This window comes from Pagrus pagrus, assembly GCF_965226575.1.
Source record: "Pagrus pagrus genome assembly, chromosome: 1".
NCBI lineage: Eukaryota > Metazoa > Chordata > Actinopteri > Spariformes > Sparidae > Pagrus > Pagrus pagrus.
The window spans coordinates 21,909,928-21,928,524 of record NC_140185.1 but is presented as its reverse complement, the minus strand read 5'-3'; the positions used below and the strand labels follow the sequence as shown (position 1 = coordinate 21,928,524).

The following is an 18,597-nucleotide window of genomic DNA, read 5'->3' as shown; positions in this document are numbered from 1 at the left end:
GTCCGCCCCTCCCTGCTCTCCTCGGTGCTGCACACCGAACGCCTGCGAGTAGAAATCACCCTTTGTGATCCGTTTAAAGGGAAAGTGATCTTGAGGAAGCTGGCAAGTCTGGCTACATCCCAACGGCAGCACACACACAGTAAAAACTGACACTAGACAGCAGGATATGTTTTAACACCCGCCACTGTGTACACAGCCCGCTGGGTGTACAGTGTGCTGGAGCCTAACCAGGAGGAAAATCACTCAGTGGAAGCACTTCTGGGCGGCTGAATCCTCTGTGTTGCTTCAGGATTTTTTCCCCCCATGAAACAATCAACGGTTTTTAAGCACATAATACTCTTTTACTACAGGTCACTTATCAGCTGGTTATACTACCACTGAACTGTACACTGAGCAGTAACCGCATGGCAGACACACACATTGATCGAATGGTGTTTGGATTTGTCTGTAGCTAATGGTAATCAGACAAATAGATCAATAGATTTGAACATGACTTTGATGCTCCAGACTTCTCTGCCTTTGAATGAAGGTCTTCATGTTACCACCCACTAGACTGAAGCACACATTATTTCTGCCTGTCTGCTCTGAAAATGGACGCACTGGAACAGGGAGGGCAAATACACTGGAGAGGTTCAGGTCACCAACAAAGGGCCCTTGTCCCGGTCAAGTCTTTGACCTTTCTCCTCACTTCCTTCCTGCATCTGCAATCCTTGTGCGGGCTACAAAAGTATCTCAAGCTACAGATCAACAGCGAACAAGCACGAGCCTGAAAAAAGTGCCATAATATTTTCTCTAAATTGTCAGGGTACAGCGCTAACTCTGACAGCAGGCACTGTTTGCTCAGGTTCGAGCGTAACGACGCACATCAGTCATGCCTGTGTGTGCTACAGTGAGTACTGTTCAGGATAAAGCGAAGCAAATCCAGACTCTGAGTGAGGTCAGGACATCCAGAGGGAATAACCAATAGATGACTTCTTGTTCCACTAATTCCTTACACAGTAAAACAAGCCTCCTTGGAAAACAGCCATTCCAATATGTCTATATTAAGATGGGAGCTTGAAAGCAGGGTAGTCCAACCCTCTGACCCGTCTAACAAAACCCCACCCCAAATCCCTCCGCAGCCGCCCTCCTCCATCTCATCGTTCATCCTTTGAATTCTGGATAAAACTGCGGGTTGCTTAAATGCACTGCTCTAATTTAATGTAGTTTCAGAAGGCAGACACAAATAAGGAGAACAGACACATTTATGAATAACTAGTCGGTACATGTGCTAGAACATTTAAATCGGCTGTGATCCAAAATACAAAATGCATCTCTGTAGGTTTAATACCCTTGTGCACATAAAGGGAATTGTCCTTTTTTCCTTAAATTTAATTTATCTGTCTAAAAATTAGAGTTAAAGGGAAAACAATTATCGAGGTCAAGCTTTAAGGAATGTTTTTAAGCATTTTTACTGGTGTGTGTTTATGTATGTTTTCATGCATCAGCTCTATATAACATTAAATTGTCTGTTTTATTCTCAATACACACATTAGAAGTGCGTTTCTACATGCTGACACAGTCTATGTACTGTGTGTGTACTGTGTACTGTGTGTGTACTATTTTTAACTGCAAATTCGGTGTTGTATTTCCAAAGAATATTACTGTAGCTTTTGGGGGGGCTGGGGTGGGAGCACACATGGAAGTAAGAATTAATTTTTTTTTTTCAAGGTCTGGCCTTAAAATTAAGGTTTGCAGTAAACTGTCCAAATCCATGGGGACTCCCTCAAACAGCATGTGTAATGACGGGAAAGAAGAGAACAGACATAAACAAACCCACAAGTGGGTTTGGGGCCGGCATCATTATCCTGCGTATACATGCTCGCTGTATGGAAATGGGAATAAGTGAAATGCCTCTGACCCTCATTGCAGGGGGGCGAGTGAGGTTCTAAAGAACATTGGACACGGGCTAGTTAGATAGCCAGCTACATCCATGTGATGTGAACAGGGTAGGGGGAGCGGGAAATAGAGGGATTTAAGTATGTGAGGCTTACGAAATAATGTGGCTGTAAAGGTTTGAAAATATCACATCTTCAACACTTTGGAAGAAGCAGAGAGGCATTAATGCTGTGTCTGTACACTGCGAACAGTTTTGTGTTTTTTTGAAATAATTGTAAAAAGAAAGTAAAATAAATAAAAATCTATCATTTAAATTTCCCTGTGTTATATTTCAATTTAATTTTATTATTGTAAATTTGAGGGTAAAAATAAACCTTCAGCTTTATTTTGCACACCCCTAATTTCTGTGATGGTATTGTCCACACACCACGGCTGGGTTTCCCCCCTCTGTCCCGTCCGGCATTCATAGACTGAAGCTCTGTCTTCACTGTTACCTCCCAGCTGCTGGGGCCACAGAAAACAACAGAGCCCACTCTGTTGTTCAGCAGAGGGCAGGCAAGTGTGTTGAGACTTTCAAACGTGCTCAAATATCATCACCCAATGATGGGCGAGGAAAAACCAGAGCAATTTGTAAAAGATCAAACAAGAGATGTAATATGATGAAGATTGAATTATATCAATACATTTAAAAAGAAACTCACTTTGGTGAGCTGAGTTTTGGAAGAAAAACAAAAACATAAAATTTTACGATTCTGTTTTCTCTGAAAAACTGTGCAGGACAAAATGTCTCATTCATTGTGTTCTGTTGGGGAATGCTTGGACTCTCCTCTGCCCCCTGAAAACAAAAAGCTCCTTTTTTGCGTCGGCCATGGGGCTGAATGCTTTGCTTTGCCACCCCAGCCCTAAGAAAACACGCGCCCCTTTCTCCCTGCCGGCTGCCCATACACAGTAGGGCCTATTAATGCAGCTCCTTCTCCCAGTGAGTGTTGCCCACTGCTGAGGATGATGGCCGCACAACGCCAATGCAAAGACAAAACAGTTTGCACAACATTAGCAGAGAAAACAGTGCATGTAGAGCAGGAGAGGAAACTAAATCAACATCACACTGGAGGATGTGTTCTCGCCTCAACTGATATTTTTCTTTCGAGGGGTTGGGGCACAATGGATGTTAAGTTTAGGCGCTCTGCCTTCATCCAGGGAAGGTTTGTGGAGCTTTAAAACAGGTGCTCTATAGCGATATTCAGACAGAATATAAAACCGCTTAATTCACTTAAAGAATTGTTTAAAAAGTAGGTGTTCGGTTATCAGAAATATTTAGCACCAGGAATCATTCAAAAGGCAAATTTATATTCCCGTATGCCCTGTAATCTTCTGTCTTGTGTTGATTATTCTGATAGAAGGTTGTAAGTTTGTGTCATAAATTAACCCATCCCATGGCTGCTTTACAAACCCCTCAGGTGACTAATTTTAAGTAGACCCTCAGGTGTGATTTCGCACATTACAGCCGCTCATGTGGCACCTCTCAGATGGAGCCTCTTAATTATCGCTGCTTAAACTGCTGAGGTGTCTGAATACAAAGGCCAATTACACAAAAGCATGGCTTTATTGTGTAATTTACATCAATAATGGATCTATGTTTGTCTACAGTCCTACCTCATTGGCAAAGACACAGTACAAGCGAGCATATGTTTCATTTGACTGCGTCTAACGAGAGTCAATAAAGCCAGCGAACAGTCATTACACTTGACAAAGGTCTGTCCATATTTTTTGATTTTTAAATCCATAAATTCTCTTACAGTCTACTCATCATTTGAGTTTAAAGTAATATAATTTGGCAGCCTGGCCTGTGTACCATAACTTAAAGCTTCAGACTTAAGTGTGAAGCAAATAGATGGTGCAGTTCATCCAGCAAAAAATGGAGAATCATCCCTTAATGGGGGAAAACCCACAGATCCCTGACCACTCAAACAGAATCTAATGTTTATATTCCTAAAGCAAGAATTTGTTTTAACACCCAAATAGCATTACAAACCAACTGTTCATCCAATTAGCTTCATTTGCTAACCATCACTGCCACTGCTGAGGTTGTATCTATTACACCTTTCTGTGCGTCATTAAGTTTTAACGGGGCCGTGGTGGCTTTATTGTTTAAACTGCACAGGACTTTGTTTAACGTCAGCATTTCTTCTGCTTCCTGACAAGAAGTCACATTTCATAACTAATTAAATTGATCCCTCCCTCCCCACCGATAGAGTCCGCTAAATGGAATTATTTGTATCCAAGTGTCAATATATTAAATCACGGGGGCTAATGAGTCGGGTCACCGCTTTCTTTTATCTTCAGTCTTGCATGTGCACATCTTCATCAGCTAACAGTCTCCTTAAATGGAGGATGAACATGCTGGACCGAGCCTCCCTGGGCGAGAGCCAAGCCCGTCTGACTAGGCTGTTAATGCCCCCGCATAATCCTACTAGCAGGCTAACACAGAGCTCTCCAACACGAGGGAGAGCGCTGGCGGCACAGAATCTACACAGACACACATGTGCACACAGCAGCACACACTTCCACACTTAAACACACACACAGACACACACACACACGCGATCATTTCCCTGCTCTATTATTCTCTTATTATCATGCTAACAGGTCCAATCTAGCTGTGCTAATTGGGGGACTTACACATTCCCTTTAACAATGTCTATTTTTGTGCTTTTTTTTTTTTTTTTTGCCAGTGCATTAATAAGAGTCTCACACTGAGAAAATCATTTGTGCCGGGAGACAACAAAAGCATCTGAGAATACACAAATTAGCGCTATTATCTTCGTGCAATTACCATACAGCCCTGTGTTTATTTAAACTCATCTGATTGATTTTAAATATTTACCATAATGTTGTAGTTTTGTTGGAGTCTTTGCTTCTCTAAATTGGGAACCAAACAGAATCAGTGCATTAAATGACTGCGTTGGATTGGGTCCTTTTTATAATAATAAAGAAGTGAATAAAAAAAAAAAAAAAACAGCACTAAAAGCCTATTTATCATACGGACCAAACATCAATCTGACAGATATTTCTTTTAGTCATGGTGGGGGATCTGGATGGATAACCATTTGTAGAGATCTACAGTGAACAAGTTTAAAGCATTGACTGTAGTAAAAAGCATAGTATAATACAAAAGAAAAGCATAATGGTAGAAGCAGCAAGCTGTGTGGGACTTGTGAGGATGGAGGAAACAGTTAATACGACAGATTTATGTTGCGACAGGACCGTGACCCCAAACATCCTACGCATGCAGCTGAATCACACTGGCATTACAAAATGTGAAAGTCCTTGAGTGGCGCAGCTAAAGCAGGGGTTGGATTTTATTGAAAATTTGTGGAATGGCTTGATGATAGCTGCTGGTCATGCTAGATGTGAGGCATGGCAGATGTTTCACATTTAGCTTGACCAGTTTTGACCACATCTGTTCATAGATCCAGATTTGCCAATACAGATGTTCCCAGAGAACTTAAACTGGCAATAGTCAACTTTTTTTTGCTCTAAATTATCATTCATTTATGCTATTCGGCCTGCCACTGGACTTGATTTTCCCTGCAAAAATAAAGGGCGGATTACGGCACAGAGGAAGTGATTCTGCCATTGCGCAACCAATACAGGAAGAGGCGTTGTTTCTGCTGGTTGCTATCCACAGGTAAAGGTGGAAGAACTGGAAGAACTGTGAAAAAAAATAAGAACCTGCTGATGGAGGAGGCAAAGAAAGCAAAGAGGTAGAGCGATAGAAACCGTGATAAAATAGATCAATAAGTAACTAAACCTGCCTACTTAATGAATACAACTGTGTATTTTACGCTGCATTTTCTTTGCACAGAGACCCTTTTCTAGGTCTGATTGGGATCCTTGCTATTGTTTTTTGCTTTGAACAGTAGCCAGGTTGCTAGCGGTAGCCATGTTGCTAACTCTGTCTTTGGGACAGTGACGCCAACAGTAATACCACAGGGAAACACTTGGAGGGGGGAAAGTTGAAAGGTTGTCTGCTATAAAGTTCAAAGTTGCTTTTAAAAGTGTCTATAATAGATAATGGTTTTGTTGTTGCTGCCTTTTGAAAAAAAAACTGTATGTGTGTGTGTAACACAATAACCAAAGTGTTTAACTGGGCAGACACTGTTAAGCCACTGAATGCAGAAGACACTTTCAGAGCTTCCCATGTGAATTCTCTTGTTTCCTTGTAACAGAGGGAAATGGGAAATCCATATGCAACTGACTAACTGCTGTACAGATTTTTTTCCCCTTCCAAAAATATATTAACTGAACAGCAATGTGTTGGATCATTTTGTATTCAAGCAAAGGAATTATGAAAAGAGAAAGAAGTTTATATTAAATTGTAACTATTGGTATTAACTGTAGGTGTGTACAAGGTAGACTGGCGTTGAAAGAGAGAAGTATTTTAGTGATGACCTCTTCATCGTGATCCTGGCTTCAATATGAGCTCTGAAGAATTTTGTTTGTCCGTTGTCCTCTGTCTGTCAAAATATTTGCTGTACAATCCGTTTCTAGATTGTTCACCTCACCGGTCAACTAATTGCAGGTGTAATTGAATTTCATCTTTAATCTTGGGACCTTTAGCATCTAACTGTCGAACGTCCGCATGTCCCCCACTGTTTCTTTACACCATTAAAGACACATGTGAGAAAACCTCTGAGACTTTGAAGTGTGGACAACCATACAGGATACTGGCCTTTTCTCTTTTAATCTCTGGTTTCTCTCTTTCAAAAGGAAGAGATACACATGTTGTGTGTGTTTGTGTGTGTGTGGAGACACAAGGTTAGAGGTGGAGGAACAGATAATGTGTACATACTGTACAGTGAGGTTGGAAGTGTATAGGGAGAGAACGACGGGTCAAACAGTAGCTGACCTGCTTGATGAACAGATCGTTTAAGGTTTCAAAAACAGAATAACATGGTAGACAATAGTCTCCATAGAACTGTATGATCTCTCCCATCTTGGATCTCTCAGTGTACTCACAGTTCATACATCAATGCCACAGCCAATGACAAATGACGATGTCATGATATTGTGATATTTTAAAAAAATAAATTAAATGTTTTGGATAAACAGTGTCCCTCTGTTTCATCTGGGGAGGTCTGCTTTCTCCAGCCTGTTTGTGAAGATAAAGTTCACCCTGACCTTTCCACCAATATTTATTCTCTTGATGTGTGTATCAATGCGTGGGTCCCTGCGTGCCTGTGCACTGTACACGATCACCTCTGTGCATGTGTATGCGTATCTGTGGGCCTGTGTGCAGAAAACCATAAACAGACCTGTCCTTGAGGAATGCATGGGTTTATCTGACATCATAATTAATGTTGCTCCCAGACCATCATTGCAACTGGGCAAAAAGTCACCATTTTCTAAGGTTCATCCTCATGTGTCTTGTTGCCTGTCTTTGTGCTTTTTCCCTGAGTCTTCCCTCACTCCCGTGTGTATTTAAGTCTGTCTCCTGCTCTGTTTTTGTCAGTATTGTTTCCTGCCTTTGATTTTACGTCAGCTTATGTTACTAAAAGTTGCCTTTTGTTTTTCATCCATCTGTCTTGGTTTCTTGTGTTTGGGTTCTTTTTGCAAAAAACAAACAATCAACATGATTTTAATAGTTTTTCAGTGAAAAGGAAAAAAAACAATCATTCCCACTAATGAGTCATCATAGTGAGATCGTATAATCTTATTATGTTTTATTTTATTTTGCATCCAGATAGACTTTGATTTACTGTTCTGCCATTACCACTCTAATGCCGCTCACTTCTTATCAACGTGGTCTTGCCTTGAACTCAAATATATTGCAAAATGCATATGAAAGAACATGCCAACTAAGTTCCTCAGTCTGATGATCAACGTGATGCTGTTTAACTGCTCATCCGCTGCGACCCCTTATCCATTAGGAGCAGGAGAAAGTGGATGTGATTATGAAACAGAATGCTATGAAGACGAGAATATAATAATGCTCAGTCTGTCCGAGTGACGATGAGCAGAAACCAATAAGACAAAAACCAAAACAGTGTGTGCTCATTATTTATCTTTTTGTGTAGTCTCCCAGTGCCTCCACACCGACTCAGAGAGCCAAGTGACTTATTGGAAGAAGCAGTTCTCTACTAATATATATGTTTAATTGTCACATGTGTCTTGGTGGTGATTCGAATTTCCAACTAAATCAACTCAAGAGTTAATCTCATCCTGGGATTGAATTAGTGCCAAGATGATTTCAACGACGAGGATGGACTGACGGAATACAAACAAGCTGAGGGAAAAACACACAAAGCCTTGAGCTTTAACTTTTGATAAGCCCCTAACACTGCAATCAAAACATCTGCTATCTTAAAACAAGTGACATTGTAATCCCGAAGGACAAAGACTAAATCTCTCTCCCTCTCTTGTAGGAATGATGAGAAAGGATAAAAAACAGAGGTGGCTATTCAAAGGGGAACTCTGATTAAACGGCATGTTGCCTTGCTCCAAACCTCACTAACTAAACCTCCATAACTACACACTAGTGTGACCGATCCCCTTCAATCCACATGCAAAAGCCCCTTGAAAGCACACACATAGCGTGCCAACAGCAGTCTCCAGTTGCAGTCCCCGTGGTTTTATTGTTTGGACAGTTTACAATGTCCACTGATGTGATCAGTTACATCATCAATACGAGACCTTAGCATGAAACTTTTCTCTTGGTTTTCTCCCTGAAGGCAAAACAGAAGGACTTTGATGACCGGTAGGGTCTCCAATAAAGTTTAGTGCTCTCCATGCTAATAGCAGAGTAACTCTATCCCCCAACACTGCTTACTGCTTTGCTAAAAGTCTGACATACAGGCTGGAAGCTTGTTTACAGAACTAATTAAGTCAAAGCTGTTATATATTAAAAATGGCTGGGGCATTTTAAGAGGCAGCAGTAATGAAAACAGAGTGGCAAAAAATGCTTCACTAACTTGCTCCTGACTCTCTTTTATCTGCATTCAAACTGGAGAGGGGCAGCCATCACCACACTGGGTATCTGGTGGAACTTGGCGAGGGAGAGAGAACATCTTCTTGCTTTTGGATATACAATGTTGCCCACGATCAAACTTTTTTGAAGTATCGAAAGCGATCCCTGTTTATTCTTGGGCGGTATTCTGTCTGCAAAGTGCAGCCAGCAGAGGCTGATGGCAGCAGAACAGATGGTGAACCGAACATGTGACTCTTTTGTTTAATTGTGGATGTGGATTTTTTCTCATCAGGGAAGACCTGTGGTCAAGGGAGAAGTTGGCTGACTGGGCTCTGCAAGAAAGGACTTTACTTGTATCTCTGCTCAAGTGTTTGAAATGGATCTTTAGAAGTACGTTCCCATACACACTCGACCCTCCCACCCTCTCTCAAAACTATGCATCAAGGGGAATTTTCAGGTATCATTTGCCTTTAACTTTGTGATGAAAGCAAGGGCCTCTAAAAGTGAGATGCATTAGGGCTGTGCCCTTATGCTCAATGAGCATAAGTAAAGGGCCCTCCATGATATGAGTATGACTAGCCCCTCAGTCGTGTATAAGGTACTTCATTTTGGAGTGTTTTCTAGAGAGAGTGTCTTGCTCTCTGCCTCTCTTTAGTGGAGTGTGATATGGAATTATTTTTCCAATAGATGTCCACTGCTGAAGTGAAAAGGTCCACAACAACATGTTGACAGCACGGCCTCTCTCCTGCGAAGAGCTCTTGAAGGAGCAGTAAACCTGGTTGTTGTGATAACTGCTTTTTGAAACCAGATAACAGCAAGCTGTGTTATGCAGAGTTATGATCCCCCTTATAATGTCCATAGCTGGAGGAACAATTTGTTGCAAGTAAATAGTTGAAGAGGTATGAAATAAAGGAGAGGATGGGGAGTTGTCTGTGTGAAGAACAAGCAGGGGAGGAGGAGGTGAACGGAGAAGGATGTGCCTGACACCAAACGCACACAGCAGGATAACATTAGCTTCACACAGGCAGCCGGCCTCGCAGCCTTGACCACTGCCAGTGACCAACCCTGGATTACCCTGTACTGTCTGAGCATGTCCAGCTACATGCTGCCTGGGTGGTCTTTCACTGCACCACTCTGTACTTTATCACATAAGGCACACAGCCACATTAATGAGCGTTATAGTGCTTTGCACGAGGTGCATGGTTAAAAGTAACAGATAAATGCATAAAAGAAGGAGTCAAAAACAAAAATACACAATGTCGGCCTCACAGCATAATGACAATGTAGGTTTCAGTAGTTCTTGTGCTGAGTGAAAGCATGCCACGTAGCCCGTCTGGGACCGACTCGTTTCAGAGGCATTTACCAGCCTCTTTCATGTCCCCCACCTCCAGGCTCTTCTCCATCAACAGGACTCATTAGCTGTTGTTACACCCCCCCACCACCACCACCACCCTCCTTTTTTTTTGTTCATTAAGATGTGCTAATTATTCTCCTCCATATTTTAAAGCCCTCCCGATTACCAACAGGCAATTAACATTTGATGAGAGTGATGAATGTTAGTGTGACACAAAAATTAAAGATAAAAAGACAAGAAATGTAAAAAAAAACAGCAAAAAGGACGAGAAGGAGAGGCCAACAGAAGTTAGCAATGATATTTACTTTAATGTCTAATTTTTATTGATCTGTGCTATTAAATCCAGACGTGTGGCTCATGTTGACTAATTACATTGAAAAGGATGAAATGTAATCACAGTGGAGGAAGTGAGAGGTGTTAGAGGGCCAAGAGAAACACATTCACTGACCTGGATCTGTTGTTGGAGGAGGTTGATTTTGTGCTGCTGCTGCAGAAGCTGCTGCTGTTGTCTTGCAATCTGGTTGGAAACAGAAGTAAAGACGGGAAATTAAATCAATCCCCGTTAAAACTGCAATAAAGAGGAGGAACTAAAGTCATGTGATGCTTTTGTTCTCTGTTTGTTGGACAAGCCTATAAAGGAAGTGTGCTGCGGCCCCATGCACAACGGAGATACAGGCTATCCCGGCCAGTTATCGTGTACTAGGATTTGTTTAAAGATGGTGGTAACAATGAAAATACTGGAAAGGAAGAAGCAGATTAATAAGCAAGAAAACTTAGTTTCCTTTTACAAAATATAGTTCTTTACCCAAACTGCTGCAAAATCTGACAAATATAAATCTTTGAAACGAACATGAAAACAAACTGCTCAACTTCACGGCCAAAATTAGCGGCGAAAGAGAATAAATGATTCATAGGACAGACGAGCGTGGTTATGACGGAGATAACCGGTGCAGGCGGCGTACGGGTGACAGAGGTCCCCGCTGCCCCTGAGTGACGAGCGGGCGCACCGCAATCCTTCTCGTTCCAGCAGTCCCCCTTTCTACATGCGCACTTCATTGAGCATGACAACCTAGTTTTAAGTGTCATTTAATTTTCATTTTTAAATATAATTACAAAGTGTTCACTGTAAGATATCGGCCGTCTGCAAATGTGTCAAGATTAATTTGTGCTGGCTTCCTCACGAGTGTCAACAGTTAATTACTGTGTTGTATCTTGATGGCTTGATGACATTCTAGCTCTCAGCGGGCTCCCTCGCTCTCCCTCTCTCCCCCATCTCTCCCCTTCTCTCTTCCATTTTATTAACATTCTTCCATTTTAAGATAAGATCAAATAAGAAAATATCTTATATCACTCTTCATTTGTGCTGCAATGCCTACAAAGCCGACGGAGTCGAGTGTAGTTTGCAAATGAACATCATTGATTGAAAAAGAAATCAATACTGTTAATGTATTATTAGTGTACTATGACCAAATGCATCACTCCAAGGTATATGGTCTATCTCTTCATTTCCCACATGAAGGTCTGAGAGTGTGCTGAGAAAACTCTGAGTGAACTCCTTGCTGATAATTGACTCATAGCCATTAGGGTGGCTGGTGATAATAAAAGTGTCGCCCGTGTGGATAGTTTGTGTCCTTATTTCTTCCCAGACATTAACACACTTCATGGCCTCTGCTAATTTGCTGATTTGTACAATATGGCTCATTGGCCTGATTCGCGCTGCAAATCTAATGCCAGGCTTGTTCTAATAGGAGTCGATTTATAAGATATAGAGGACTTCCGTGTTTAATATAACGTTTAATTCACACATTCCCTCGCATTTGTTAGTATAAGTCATAATAACGTTTTTCCTACCACGCAGCATAAATGTGGGCGAAGGAGCATGACAGAAATATCCGAGGTAATATAGAATATAACATCTCTTAAATTTAATATTATTCCAAATTCCTACCGAGGACCAAGATTTTTATTGGCACATTTCAGGCATGAAATTTAATATGAAATTGAGAGACAAGTGACAGTTTGTTACAAATGTATTTAATGGGGTTTATTATAGAGAGGAGAGGGGAAATAGAGTAAACAAGATTAAAGGAGGAAAGGGACATGTTTTTAAAAGGAAGGGGAGAAAGAAGGAAAGAAGAAAAAAAAGAAAATGTCGCAACGAGTGGCCCCGTAGATGTGAGAAAGGAAAACTGTGAGCAGTTACCTGCTCCTGCTGCTGACGAGCTAACTCCATTTGCTGCCTCTGTTTCTCCATTTGTGAGGCGGCGAGCTTCTTCTGTTCGTCGTGGGCAGCCAGAAGCTGCTCTCGCAGGCTGATCAGCTGGGTGATCATTGTGGAGAGCTGGTGCTCCTTTTCTGCCAGGCTCTCCGGAGTACCTAGTGAGTAGAGAGAGAGAGAGAGAGAGAGAGAGAGAGCGATGTCAGGGGTGTGAAGGATAAACACAAGGTGGAGAGCCTGAGTCATAAACACAGACACAGGTATGTGTTGTGCATACCTGAAAGAAAAAAGTAGTAAGTACACAAAAGGTTTTGCACTGATAGCCACAGTGTAAGGAAGCCTGCAGAAGGCCTTGGTCATTGTACACTGTTAAATAAAGAAAAAGTGACCATGCTGCATGCACGATCATCACTTTGTGCTACAGAACTATACAGAATTTATTCTACAAAGAAAACAACACAGGCAGGGAACCAACTGCAGTGAATTGAGGAAGTGTTAAGGTCACACATACAGCCTGGAGTTGTCTTTTACTGTGGCTGGAGTTCACAGCTTTCACAGGAAGAAAGGGAATGAATTGTTCCCGGCACATAGACAAAGAGCTGCAGGGAGCTGTCAAACTGAGGTGGCAGCTTATATCAGATGACCAGCGAATATAAAGAAAGTGTTGCGAGTCAGTGTTGGACTGGCCTCAAAGCTGCACAAGATGTTCATCATAAGGACAACAAACTCTGAGACTCGACACGGAGAGGAGAATGTTTACACACCCAGAATATGCACTGAATGCAGTTTAACAATCATCATTAAAGAGAGATTTGTATCATACTGACCAACATTTTATTATCTGTGTAGTTACCGTATGCAATGACAGACCTATAGACTTACTTCTCTCTTCACTCACATATCCGCACTGTGTGTGATAGAGAGAGCGGCTCCGCTGCACTGCTCTCTCCCTCCGCCTAATCAATGCTAAGTGATCCTACCATTGACTTACACCGCCAACATAATTGCCAGTGAGAGGCTAGACAGTAACTCACTCTCCTCCCACTGCACTCCTGTGTGACAAGCTGATCTGGGAGAACATACAAGAAAAGAGATGGGAAAACCGACAGAGGAAAGAGAGAGAGGGGGACAGTAAGAGAGAGCGAGAGAAGGATAAAAGCATACAGATCCGGATAACAGTACAGTGAAGTCTGGCCTGGGGCCAGCAGGAGCTGAATTCTTTCCTGGGTGTCTTCCTCTCGTCTCTGGCCACATCTGTCTTGAGTTTCTCCGAGAGCTCCCAGGGGCCCTCTCCACTCAAACTATTTTAATTTGACTAAACACCTGATTTATTTTATCTCTCCGATGAGGAAAGCCGTTTGTCTTAATAGGGCTTGTCAACCTCCAGAACCCATTCAGGGCAATTTACTGGCAGGCTTGTCTGAACCTCGGCTCGCCTCTCTCTGCCTCCGCTGCCTGCTGCAATGGAAGAGAGCTGCAATTCTCCATTTATCCTCCTAACGAAAAAAAAGCACCTAAAAGCAGCTATTCATTGGGCCTGTGTGCAGTTTTCCAAGGCCTGAATTGACTTCTTATTCACCCGACTACACTTGTTGTGAATGGCTTATCTGTAAAATTGATACAATCAGCACCAATTTTATTAACCTTTGGCTGTGTCCATGAAGGAGCTACCTTTTACAGGTCACCAGCAAGATACATCAGTTGTTGTCACAATAAATCACTGCCATCAATACTGTAGCTGGACGGAGGGAGAGACTCAAGACAGTAATAAAGGAAGACAGAAAGAGAGGAAGAAAGGAGAGAAAAAGAAATGCAAAATCCAGATGAAGATGAGGGCCATCAGACCTCAGGGCTGACTTAGATGACCTTGACTCGGGAACCAAACATCTGGACTCAATGACGCCCGCTCAGCCTGCCTAATTACACATTTCTGATGATCACTCACTAATTTAGGTGTGTCAACACTGTAAAAGCACACAACACTACAAAAATGTGCTGCAATGTACAGGACATGTATTTTGTGTTTGTGTGCATGAGTGTGCAGGGGGACTTGGTGCTAAGGATCCACTGATGGGCCGGTTTGAGTGTGGAGAGCTCGGTCCTGCCCGGACACCAAAAGAATACTAACAGAGGGCCCATTGTTTTGATGTTGAGCTGAATTGTGGGAAGCTCAAACAGCTCTACAGTTTCGCCTTTCCTCTTTCCTAATTCTAAACTTAATTACTAAACTAAATTTCCTCTTTATTGTCTGCTGAAATATCGACAGTTATTCAGAGAAGTGGTGAGGACGATCATTTAAACGCAAATTTTGAATATCTAAATATGAAAAACAGAAGAATTTCACCTTTGAGATTGTACAGCTCAGTGGAAAATCAGGCGCATATGTTTTTTGTTGAGTGGTTAGTGTTAAAATCTCTTTCTTCCTGCTTTAAATTATGGATCAGCTTTAAAATGGAGATAAAACTTTTATTGGGTGGTGCAGAAGAGGAGAGTCGTGGTCTGTGTCCGACCAGCCTGCTGACAAAAGAGGCCGTTTCCTGCATATTGCATGGCTTTTAACAGCGGTGGGGCTGGGGTCTGCCCGTTAACATGTCTCCTCACATTGCGCTTCCGATGGCAGACAGACAGCCCAGAGATGCCTTGGCGCTACATAAACCCCAGCAGTCGGCCCAGATCTAACATGTTGTGACATTCTCCTGTTAGACGACTGAAGCCCAGTAGGACAATACCAGCCTGACACAGGAAGAGGATCCCAGGAGTGAACGGTCAAGCTGTGCTGGCACTTTGCTTGGTTTTTTTTTTTCCTCCTCTCAGGCCACCGTGTTAACTTCAGCAATACTAGACTGACACATAGGAGGAGGAGAGGGTACGGCCGTGTTGTTCAGTTTCAGTCCATTCAGCATTCACCTTTTGAGATTCCTGCCTCTTTTAAACGTCACAAAGTAGGGCAGAAAACATCAACGGGTGACTAAATAAATGATAAGAGGAAAACAAGCAGAGCCATGGTTGCTTGGGGAGGGATGGGGGTATTTGAGCCTTGGGGTCTTTGGATAAAAGGCACTTTGTAGGGGTGCGATTTGTTCTGTCCAATACCCACATCTCCCTCTCTCTTGGCTCCCTCCTCTCTGCTCTAATCAAGCAGTCTCTAATTTGGGTTCCAAGTCCAGTACCGGGGAAAAAGAAGGAGGCTTGTTACTTTGAAGAGTCCCGAGTGAATAACACAGATAAAAGATTCAGGCACAAAAAAAAGAAGAAAAGCGAGGGAGGGCGAGGGTGAAAAGGGGGAAAATCACAAGGCACCCTATTCTCTTCCCTTCCTTTGGTTACGACAGCTGAGCCATTATGACCAGATCTGAATTGAGTTTTTTAGCGCCAGAAGACTGGAATTTCTTTGTCTCTCTATCAGTCGGCTATTGTGGACGCTTCCATATGCTGTGAGCCCATCCTAAGTAAATTAAGACTTGTCTAAATGCTACGATTGTACCAAGCTGTATCCGCACACAAACCGCACATAGCTAGAATGCCTTGTGTGCTGTGGCTCTCTCTCTCTATCTGCTCTCTCCTGAAGTGTGTGTGAATGCAGACACGAGTGTGTACAGATGTGTGTTGCGTGCTGCTCCGATCGATAAAAGGTACATGCCTTTGAGTAAATGCACACCTGTGTGAACTCTGCGGTCATCTGACCCTTTGTCCAGTCTTTCTGTGGAAAACACAAAGAGCCAATTGAATAGCAGCTAATGGCATTTTTTTGTACTTTCTTTAGTGTTCAAAATATATTTTTTCCTGCTCAAAGGCCTTTCTTCAGAACCATAAAACTGCTTCCACAAAAGCATGAAACGCAAGTCAACCTTTGTACCAATTTCACTTTTATTATATTTGAAACATTTTGTCCTTAGGTCAGAAAAATATCGGGGAACTACACTGAGAGAAGCTGGAATAACACGAGCCGGCTTTACGATACTCCCTTTGCCTTTAACTACTATACACTTGTTCAGCGAGGCTACACGGCCATATGCGTTTCCAGTAATATGGTGTTAACGCGTCTCCATGCCCTACAACCAAGACAATATGAGCAACAGCTGTTTTACCTGGCTTGCTGCCTCTGCCATGATATAAAAGCTGTTAATCTTGCCAATAAAACCCCATTAACAAGCATGAGCAATGACTCACAAGCACATGTCATCCACTGGCAGCGATGATGCTCAGTCCGCACACTTGAATGTACAGTATAGCAGACAAACTGCCCATCATCTTGTTAAGATCTCAATCATTTGAAACCATTTAAATGTGCTTGAGACTTTCAATAACTTTATGGAAATACTTAAGATATCTGGAATCACAAGCTTCTTATATCTATACGTCTGTCTGCATGTGTGTGCATATAAATATAAGTGTTGATGTGATTTTAAGACACTTTTACAGAATCAAAATGATTTAAAAGGCTCAGCAGACATTTTTTTTTAATGATTGGCATATGGAGAGGTTATTAATGAAAGCACACTTCATCTACACTGGTTTTGCTGTTCACACTGAACACTGATGGAGACTAATATTTTGATGATAGAGGGAGCTTCACTCTTCAGTATAATTATGCTAATGTAAAAGCCCCAGCACTTCACTGTCTATCCATGACACTGGACAAGGTACTTCATCAAAGCCAAGATAGAGGCTCGACCCGAACACATTACTCCACAAGGATGCCAGTGACCCTGAAATTAACACTGAAGACAAAAAAATAACTCGGCATAGAAACTTTATTTCTCTTCTATTTTCTTTCACTACTTGAATATGTCATTCTTTGACTTTATAAAACAGTGCGACAAACCAGAGACCCTTGCACCGTGAAGGATTTTGTGTGTATGCAAGGATGCATACAGCAAAGATCATTACAGGAAAACGATCTCCAACCCCTCTATTCATCTCTAGCAGCCTTTATGACTAAAGTCTGACCCCTGTGCCCTAAAAATAAAAAAACGCATACACAGTTTTCAAGGTCCGTCTGATACAAAAGCTCTTCAAGCTCTGCAAGACAGTAATGAAGGCAACGGCTTACTGTCTACAAAACCTTGTAAGTGAATTAGGAGTTAGATGTTATCTCATTCTTTTCACAGAACATTTATTCATCACTCTCATCACCTATACGGCTGATAATTAAAGGAAGAAAGAATGTACTTGATTCCTTGGACTGTGCAAACAAGATCTTTTAAAACACTTACATACTGTTGTGTTCGATGGTATCAACAATGCCTGTGTTTTGTCTGGGTTTAATCCAGATCACAAGTAACAGACTGAAATAGCTGAAGAGGAAGCAGGATGGCTGGGACCTACATGTATTCACAAAGTATGTAAGAGTACCACTTAGTTTACTTGAAGACATATATGTATATATATATATATATATATATATATATATATATATATCATTTAATCAAGGTTGTGATAAAAAAACTGACATCTTTCTGTTACAAAAATATCTTGAATTTGTGTTTGTCTTTTATGTTTTTATGCAGTAACTTTTACTCCTTATAAATGTTGCCCTCAAAAATATACAAAATCACCAGAATTACATTATTTTTTACAACATACATGAATGAATCAAATAATACAGAAGTATGATTCAGTTGCTTAACTGAATTAAAAGCTTTGGAACGGGTTATGGTGACTGAAATTGAATGAAAAGTTTGAACATTGACAAAGAGAAGTCAGTTCCTTTGGACAATAATGCATGATTTCCATGTAATGCCCAGATGAATGTAAACTTGCTCTGAAGCTACTGATGAAATCTGATCTGTTCATGTCTGAATAATGTTCTGGTATTTATTTACATCCTTGGTACAGATGTGGGTCAGCGTTTCATGGCTATGAAGATACAATTTGCTTTTGCTTTACTTTCATTTTATAAATTAAAAAAAGTGTTTTTGTCAGCACTGCAAATGTTTTACAATCTTTTTCAAATGAAAACAGGCGTCATGTGATTCTTTGCACCAAATGTATTAATAAAAATGAATCTAAACTAAAAAAAATCTTCAAAGTATCATGCTTCCTTCTTAAAAATCTTAAAGTAATAAAATTATAAAAAAGTCATTTATGAAACAAACCGGGACAAGAGAATACAATTCAATACACAGACGGAGAACTCTATCCCACACACACTTGCACTCATACAAACACAAACACACA

At 41.4% G+C, this 18,597-nt stretch overlaps 1 protein-coding gene across 9 annotated transcripts in view; it reads right to left on the bottom strand.

The window, feature by feature from the left end:
* sox6 (SRY-box transcription factor 6) overlaps positions 1-18,597 on the bottom strand; it is a 138,015-nt gene that overhangs the window by 45,939 nt on the left and 73,479 nt on the right. For all 9 annotated transcript variants that reach the window (XM_084359626.1, XM_084359623.1, XM_084359628.1 and 6 more), the window contains 2 exons: positions 12,403-12,575; positions 10,648-10,716 (listed from right to left, as the gene is read on the bottom strand). In XM_084359626.1, the coding sequence (XP_084215752.1) occupies positions 10,648-10,716; positions 12,403-12,575 (242 nt within the window). The remainder of the gene's footprint in view (positions 1-10,647; positions 10,717-12,402; positions 12,576-18,597) is intronic.